This window comes from Berghia stephanieae, chromosome 13 (genome assembly GCF_034508935.2).
Source record: "Berghia stephanieae isolate SIO BIC M18660-M18661 chromosome 13, UCSD_Bste_1.3, whole genome shotgun sequence".
Classification (NCBI taxonomy): domain Eukaryota; kingdom Metazoa; phylum Mollusca; class Gastropoda; order Nudibranchia; family Aeolidiidae; genus Berghia; species Berghia stephanieae.
This window is the reverse complement of record NC_088372.1, coordinates 34,363,590-34,372,984: the sequence shown is the minus strand read 5'-3', so window position 1 is coordinate 34,372,984 and position 9,395 is coordinate 34,363,590. Positions and strand designations below refer to the sequence as shown.

Below are 9,395 nucleotides of genomic sequence, written 5' to 3'. Positions count from 1 at the left end.
GTTTTGCACATTCCCTCTATTTCCCAGCCATAGGCAAGGAGAAGAAACGATACACGAGAGTGATAATGAACTTGAGAATAGTGTCTTTTCGGTAAGTAAACCATCACCACCATTGTAGATTTGTTGTCTTCTCCTAGTTCTACAACTTGACATCATATGTTTAACCAATGGCAAGCCCATTGGAGCAAGTTTTGAAAGTGTATTTATACATTTGGGAGGGGGGGGGGGTGGCTCAGAAAATCACTCTATATTTTGGAGGCAATTGAGATTGTTGGTAGTTCCAGTGACGCGAGTCGCCTACAGACTGTATGGTCGTGTTTGACGAGGATTGGTCACCATTCTGGCAGAGAGAGAGAAGAGAGGAGAGAGAGGAGAGGAGAGGAGAGAGGGAGAGGAGAGAGAGAGGAGAGAGAGGAGGAGAGGAAAGAGAGAGAGAGAGAGAGAGAGGAGAGAGGGAGAGAGATGAGAGGAGAGAGAGAGGGAGAGAGGAGAGAGAGAGAGAGGAGAGAGGAGAGAGGAGGAGAGAGAGAGAAGGAGAGGAGAGAGAGAGGAGAGAGAGGGGAGAGGAGGGGAGAGAGGAGAGAGAGAGGAGAGAGAGAGAGAGAGAGGGGGGGAGAGAGAGGAGAGGGAGGAGAGAGGAGAGAGAGAGAGAGATGGAGAGAGAGAGGAGAGAGAGAGAGAGAGAGAGGAGAGAGAGAGAGGGGGAGAGAGGAGAGAGAGAGGAGAGAGGGAGAGAGAGAGAGGAGAGAGAGGAGAGGAGGAGAGAGAGGAGAGAGAGAGTAGAGAGGAGATGAGGGAGAGAGGAGAGAGAGGAGAGAGAGAGAGAGGAGGAGAGAGAGGAGTGAGAGAGAGAGGAGAGAGAGGAGAGAGAGAGAGAGAGAGAGAGAGAGAGCAAAACAAAAACAATACCCAAGAGTATGACGTCAGCCCCATTATCCCGACACAAAATATTATTATGTCAAACTCACTTCCCACCTCATCAAATCAAGCTCTTTATTTCACTATGTACTCATCTTCCTATTTGTCTCTTTCCTCTCTCCATCACTACCCCCCCCCCCCCCCCCCCCCCCCCCCCCACACCTCCCCCCCCCCATTCGAATCCTATTATTTTTTATTTATTTATTATTTATTTATTTATTTTATTTATTTTTTATTTATTTTTGTTTATCACTGTTATCGCCTTCTTCTTCCTCGTCTTCATCACCGTCGTCGTCGTCATCATCCAGTGTGAAATGGTTTCATCTACCAACGGTTACTACCCCACAAAACCCGCTCAGCTCCAGACACTCCGCCCGCTGCCGTCAACGGGAGACAAGCACACCACCTGCCGCATCAACAACAATACCACCACCACCACAATTCTGACGTCACTAACGGAGATGATTCAGGGCACAACCACAACCACCACCACCATCAGGATATAACCACCGCCTCGTACCATCCCTATCATCACCATCATCAGCATCAAATCATCATCATTATAACCAACACCATCATCCGCCATCTTCATCGTCTTCACAAAGATCATCCACGTCATATAATAACACGGGACAACCAGTGGTTATACCCAGGAATCACGGTAAGGAAATGATGCTATGATGGCTGCTTGTCGTCAAACACTATATCCTCCTCCTCCTCTTCTTCTTCTTCCTACAAATCCTCCTCCTCCTCCTCCTTCTTCTTCTTCTTCTTCTTCCTCTTCTTCTTCTTCTTCTTCTTCTTCTTCTTCTTCTTCTTCTTCTTCTTCTTCTTCTTCTTCTTCTTCTTCTTCTTCTCTTCTTCTTCTTCTTCTTCTTCTTCTTCTTCTTTCTTTCTTCTTCTTCTTCTTCTTTCTCTTTCTTCTTCTTCTTCTTCTTCTTCTTCTTCTTCTTCTTTCTTCTTCTCTTCTTCTTCTTCTTACTTCTTCTTCTTCTTCTTTCTTCTTCTTCTTCTTCTTCTTTTCTTCTTCTTCTTCTTCTTTTCTTCTTCTTCTTCTTCTTCTTCTTCTTCTTCTTCTTCTTCTTCTTCTTCTTTCTTCTTTTCTTCTTCTTCTTCTTCTTCTTCTTCTTCTTCTTCTTTCTACTACTACTACTACTATCTACTATACTACTACTACTACTACTATACTACTACTACTACTACTACTACTACTACTACTACTACTACTACTACTACTACTACTACTATACTACTACTACTACTACTGCTGCTGCTGCTGCTGCTGCTGCTGCTGCTGCTGCTGCTGCTGCTGCTGCTGCTGGCTGCTGCTGCTGCTGCTGCTGCTGCTGCTGCTTGCTGCTGCTGCTGCTGCTGCTGCTGCTGCTGCTGCTGTGCTGCTGCTGCTGCTGCTGCTGCTGCTGCTGCTGCTGTGCTGCTGCTGCTGCTGCTGCTGCTGCTGCTGCTGCTGCTGCTGCTGCTGCTGCTGCTGCTGTCTGCTGCTGGCTGCTGCTGCTGCTGCTGCTGCTGCTGCTGCTGTGCTGCTGCTGCTGTGCTGCTGCTGCTGCTGCTGCTGCTGCTGCTGCTGCTGCTGCTGCTGCTGCTGCTGCTGCTGCTGCTGCTGCTGCTGCTGCTGCTGCTGCTGCTGCTTGCTGCTGCTGCTGCTGTGCTGCTGTGCTGCTGCTGCTGCTGCTGCTGCTGCTGCTGCTGCTGCTGCTGCTGCTGCTGCTGCTGCTGCTGCTGCTACTACTACTACTACTACTACTACTACTACTACTACTACTACTACTACTACTACTACTACTACTACTACTACTTACTACTACTACTACTATACTACTACTACTACTACTACTACTTACTACTACTACTATACTACTACTACTACTACTACTACTACTACTACTACTACTCTACTACTACTACTACTACACTACTACTATACTACTACTACTACTACTACTACTACATACTACTACTACTACTACTACTCTACTATACTACTACTACTACTACTATACTACTACTACATTACTACTACTACTACTACTACTACTACTACTACTACTACTACTACTACTACTACTACTTACTACTACTATACTACTACTATATACACTACTACTACTACTATTACTACTACGACGTTCAATTTAATTGAACTCCTTCATTCGGGATTATCAAATTTGATTTATTTATTTCAAGATAATTTTGACCATACATTTCTCACCACCCCCCCCCCCCCCCCCCCCCCAAAAAAAAAAAAAAAAAACAAAAAAAAAACAAACAAAAACATTTAACGAGAAACCCCCCCCCCCCCCCCCGCCCCCAAATAAACAAACAAACAAAACAAATCAAAATAAACAATTTTTGTTTGTTGCCTTTTGCAGATTTGAGTTCCTAAAATTCTCAGAAGAATGTCTTTTTGACATATACTATCCTTTGTTTTGTTTACACAGACGGGCGCCATGAGCCAGTTAAGCGTCACAATTCTGCCGGGGACATGTTGAGTGGGGCCCCCTTTCCACCCCCATCACGGCCCCTGACCCAGGAGAAGGCCCCCAGGCCCAAATCGGAGGGCCACACGTACAGCCGTCACTCCTGGTACAAGAGAGCCAGTGGTTTCGGGGTAAGTCCTTGACGGTTTTGTGTGTTTGTGTGTGTGTGTGGGGGGGGGGGGGGTTGTTGTTTGTTTTCTTTTTTTCTTTTTTTTGTTTGTTTTTCAAGCGTTTTGAAATGTACTACTCGGTATGTTAGGGATGATTATGAAGGATCCCGATAGCTCAGTGGGTAGAGCACTAGCTTCACACGCAAAGGAACTGGGATCAATCCGGTTGAATTTGGTTTTTTTTTTGTTTTAATGTCTCCCCCGCCTCGTCGTCCACCCAGCAGTGGTTGATGGTTAGCTGCATCTGTAATGATGTGGCGGAAAGTGCTTTTTGATAGACTAGGGCTTGTCCTCAGGGTTGCAAGCATTTGGTGTCGTCCGTTTAACGCTGATGGAAACAGGTATAAAATCCTACTCCATGAATCCAATGCCTTTGAAGAACTGGTTGATTTGCTTTGCTGTTTAATAATTGTGATAACCTTGTCATCTAGAAAAATGAATCTGTTCTTTTGAAAATAAGAGCTTAAGGAAAATCCTTAGAGTTCCATATTTGGAGCACAGGACTAATAAGGATATAATTTAACCCTCTCCTTACCGGCCATTTTCAGAATGTTCCCCAAAACTTCACACCCATCCAACACAAAAACATACATTTCTTACTCAAACAGAAAAGCAACAAGAACATTCTATACATACGATTGTTCGCCAATATTTATGGGTTCTATTACAGAATGTCAAGTTTTTATAGCTATAGCAAAAAAGAAATGAAATCTGGATCAGAAAAGTGACGTTTGAATGGTAACAAATGTGACGATTTTCCAATAGGTGGTAAGGAGAGGGTTAAAAGAGGTAGAGAATCGAGCTGGAGGACAGGAACCACTGTCAATAGTCAAAAGAAGGACACTGCAGACTGCCATGAGTATTTTTTTGGGTTTTTTTTTTTGTTTGTTTTGTTTTTGTTTTTGGTTTTGGTTTTGTTTTTTTCTTCCCAGAGAGCGGCAGAGAAGCAGTTTTAGGGCAACTCACATAATATTGGCGTTAACGATTACTTTCCCAACCTACAACGATCGACGAACGACGAGGAATAAAACGAAAATATGTCCCCAGAGTCTATAGGACAGAGCATACCTGCCTACTTTTACGGATCGTCCGTAATTGTTACGGAAATTAGGTAACAATTTCGGACATACGGAAATGGAAGAAATATTACGGATTTTGATTTCACAGCAATTTGGTCGTAGTGTTGGAGAGAAAAAAAAAGTTAATTTTTTTTCTTTTAAGTTCCTGCAGTTATCCAAGAAATAAAAGAAAAAAAAGTTCCCTTAAAGTTATAAAGGCTACTGCTCAGTTCACGCCCATGATAGCTTAGTCGATTGCCAGCTCGTAATGGTGGAGGTCAACAACATTTATTTTACGTATAGAAGGTTGTAGATATGCAGTATTTGTTGTTGTTGTTGTTGTTATTGTTGTTGTTGTTGTTGTTGTTGTTGTTGTTGTTGTTGTTGTTAATTGGTGGAGTATTACTAAAATTGTACCATTTATTACTGATGAATTTTGTGTTGGCTACTGATTTTGAAAGGTTCAAGTAGACAGGGATGACAGATCTTCGTTTTTTTCCCCGTCGTTCATCGATCGTTGTGGGTTGGGAACGGAATCGTTAACTCGTTATTACTATCATTGTCATATTTAACAAATATCGCTATCCAATTTTGTTGCATCTTACAGCCGGCATTTGGCCGCGCCGACTCGTACAGCAAACTGGAGCAGTTGGGAGAGGGGTCCTATGCCACTGTCTTCAAGGGCTTCTCCAACGTCACCAACCAGGTGGTCGCCCTCAAGGAGATTCGTCTGCAGGAGGAAGAGGGGGCACCTTTTACCGCCATACGGGAAGGTGAGGATTCTGCTGGTTTTTTGGCACTGACGCTGATGTTGCCATTTAGACTTACTTGACCCCCCCCCCCCCCTACCCTCCTTTTCCACCTTCTGTTCCTTCCCCTCCTTCCCGTTATCCTTTTCTCTCTGAAGGAGGAAGACATACGGGGGCGGGCGGGCATCCTTTCCCGCCATATGCTGGTTTTATCATTGTCTCTGCTTGTTGCCCTTTGGACTTTCCTCCTTCTCGTCACACTCTTTCTGCTCCTCCTCCTCTTTTTCCCCCTCCTCCTCCTTCTCCTCCTCCTTCTGCTCCTCCTTCAGCTCCTCCTCCTAATTGTACTCCTCCTAAACTGTTTCCTCTTTCCCCCAGCTCCTCCTGCTCATCCTCCCCCTCCTCCTGCTTCTGCTGTTCCTCCTCTTCCTCTTCCTCCTTCTCCTCCTCTTGCTCCTGTTGTTGCTCCTCCTGCTCCTTCTCCTCCTGTTCCTCCTCTTCATTTTTCTGTTCCTCCTCCTGCTCCAGCTGTTCCTCCTCTTGTCCTCTTCCTCCTCGTCTTTGTCCTTCCTCCTTTTCTTAGAAGACAAAATATATCCTAGAAACCTCGATAAGTGGATGACTGATGGGCGAAACGACGACGACGATGATGATGACGATTATACTATTATTATTATTATTATTATTATTATTATTATTATTATTATTATTATTATTATTATTATTATTATTATTATTATTATTATGATAGTGCCACGAAATTTGAGATATGTTAATGTTTGTCTCTATTTATTTCCAGCTTCCTTGTTGAAAGGTCTACGTCACGCCAACATTGTCACCCTACACGATATTATACACACTAGGGATACCTTGACTTTTGTCTTTGAATATGTGGTAAGTTGGTTACTTTCACAGATACACACCCATACATCAATCCACCTATCCATCCATCCATCCATCCATCTTTCCATCCAACCATCCATCCATCCATCTATCCATCTTTTCATCCATCCATCTTTCCATCCAACCATCCATCCATCCATCTATCCATCTTTTCACCCATCCATCCATCCATCTTTCCATTCAACCATCCATCCATCCATCTATCAATCTTTTCATCCATCCATCCATCCATCTTTCCATCCAACCATCCATCCATCCATCCATCCATCTTTTCACCCATCCATCCATCCCATCCATCCATCTATTCATCCATCCATCTTTTCACCCATCCATCCATCCATCCATCTTTCCATCCATCCATCTTTCATCCATCCATCCATCCATCTTTCCATCCATCCATCCCACCATCTATTCATCCATCCATCCATCCATCCACCCATCCATCCATCCATCCATCCATCTATCCTTCCATCCCATCCATCCATTCATCCATCCATCCAACCATCCATTCATCCATCCATCCATCCATCCATCCATTCATCCATCCATCCAACCATCCATTCATCCATCCATCCATTCATCCATCCATCCAACCATCCAACCATCCACCCACCTATCCATCCATCCGTCCACCCTTCCATCCATCCATCAACTTATCTTAAACTATTCATCATACTGGTAACTTCCTAATTTCCGTTTAATGTTCTGTAATAATAGTCAAACAAGTACAGTTACCTATTCATACGATGGATATAGGGTTTGGAAAGAGGGGGGGGGGGGGGGGGGGGGGGGGGGGGGGTTAGAGACAAAGCGACTGTAATGAGTCTACAAAGGAAATTCATATCGATTTCAATATCGATATTTTGTAATTGATGCGTAAATAATTAAAAATTATATGAAATTTGACGAAACAAATTCGAGTTTTAAAAAATAAAAATTCAATAGGTTAACTGCAAATATCGATGTGCACTTATTTACAGGTCTGATAACCCAATTTATTATAAGCTCATTATTGTAATAGAAATATTTGTACAACAATGTTAAACTAGGACTATAATTGCGTTTGGATGTCAGACCTGCATATATAGTAGACGTTTGCAGATACCCATTTAAATACCTCTGTACAAAGCATGCGTTTCCACGTGTGAGAGTTGTTTTTATTCCACCCACCCCTCCGCGAGGACGAGAGACGCATGCGCACATGACGTTCTCTCTCTAATAACTATTCCACCGGTAACGTCACAGACTATGGGTGACGTCCAATCAAGGGACGCTACTCTTCCACTAATCTCATTCTCTATCGTTGAATAATGCTTTGAACATGTTGAATACAAATTGTATTCAGCGATGACAGAATATTTTCGCACATTTTATTGGTGTGAAATAAGGTGTAGTAGACAGCTGATTGGTAATACGCTTCAACAGTCGTGACGTCATTTCCGACGTAATGACGCATAGTAACTTAGTAACTGGCTCTAAACTATCGGAACAATGGCGGACGCCCTAATGAAATAATTCTCCGACGAGCATAAAAGCGTATCCATAGGAAAAAATAACATTATAAATCTGATCATGTTTTGACTTTGACATATTCTGATCACAAGACATATGAAAAGTTCTAGCCCACATGAAGAATAAAAAGTACCGATTTTCATTGTTTAGAACCACGATGGCCGCCGTTGCTGGGCGACGTGACATCAGACTATTGAATCCAATTATAAATAATCTTTTGGTGCGTATGAATACAAATCCACCGTTTTTAGTTTTGGGTCAAATTGTATTTCAAGCAGAAGGAGAAAGATTCAAATTATGGTGAATAGAAATACCTACTATTTCCATACCATTTGGTTACAAAATATCTAATAATCTTCCTTGGAGGGCTGGAATAAACGTATTCTTTCATTTCTTTGTATTTATTTAACTCTAAATATTTTTATCGTGCAATAAATAAAAATAACTCGTTTAATAAATTTTAAAAAATGGATAGAATCGTATAATATTTCTTGATTTCTTTACATTTTTATAACTTTTTTTGGGGTCAAAGCCAGGCAATATTATTATTATTATTATTGTATTATTATTATTATTATTATTATTATTATTATTATTATTATTATTATTATTATTATTATTTATTATTATTATTATTATTATTATTATTATTATTATCATTATTATTATTATTATTATTATTGTTGTTATTATTATTATTATTATTATTATTATTATTATTATTATTATTATTATTATTATTATTATTATTAATTTTATTATTATTATTGTTATATGTTATTATTATTATTATTATTATTATTATTATTATTATTATATTATTATTATTATTATTATTATTATTACTACTACTACGATGTCTATTTTAGTAAGTAAAAAACAATCAAAACCAAAGTCTGACTTACTTTCCCACGACAACTCTTGCAGCAGGTAAAGTTTGAACCTGTCTGTCTTCTGTGATTTATGACGAGCTCGAAGAAGAAAAAAAAAAATTAAAAATATATATAAATAGAAAAAAATGAGGTGGTGCGAGCAGGAAGATGGAAAGGAAGAACAAAAGACAGACAGAGCGATTATTGTGCCGTAATCTGGAAAAACCCATATTTAAACATTTGGCCAGAACACTCGTCCTTCAAATATCGACCGATTTAAATGACTCTCATCATGGCAAAAACAAAGTCTCAAACCCGGGAGGACTTCGCCGAGTTTTGCCAAGGCAGAGAGCGTAGATAATAGAGAGGCTTTACGGACGGGAAGTTAGCGAGGGATGGTGACTGCGTATGCGGTGAGGAGCGAGCTATAAATAACCAAGACAGGTAAACACCGGCACATGGTGGCGAGAGAAGTAATGGAATGTAGTGGATATATAATTCGCACAACATCAAACCGTTTATTAAGCCGTTGGATCGAGGTCCAGGTATCAATATTGAATACAAACATTATCAGATAAGATGAGATAAAAGAAAATTAACTTAAAAATTTATCCCGAAAAGGAAATTTGACATGGGCACAACAAGAGAGGACTCGTACATCAAATTGACATAGACACAACAAGCGAATCACACGCCCCCAACCCTACTGACCCCCCCC

The 9,395-nt window shown here is 41.2% G+C and overlaps 1 protein-coding gene across 5 annotated transcripts in view; it reads left to right on the top strand.

The window, feature by feature from the left end:
- LOC144959164 (cyclin-dependent kinase 14-like) overlaps window positions 1-9,395 on the top strand; it is a 143,343-nt gene that overhangs the window by 110,325 nt on the left and 23,623 nt on the right. For 3 of the 5 annotated variants that reach the window (XM_078891686.1, XM_078891687.1, XM_078891688.1), the window contains 3 exons: window positions 3,375-3,544; window positions 5,249-5,414; window positions 6,190-6,284. In XM_078891686.1, the coding sequence (XP_078747812.1) occupies window positions 3,375-3,544; window positions 5,249-5,414; window positions 6,190-6,284 (431 nt within the window). Of the gene's footprint in view, window positions 1-1,226; window positions 1,580-3,374; window positions 3,545-5,248; window positions 5,415-6,189; window positions 6,285-9,395 lie in introns of those variants that run through there. The other 2 variants (XM_078891689.1, XM_078891690.1) reach the window with 2 other exon arrangements.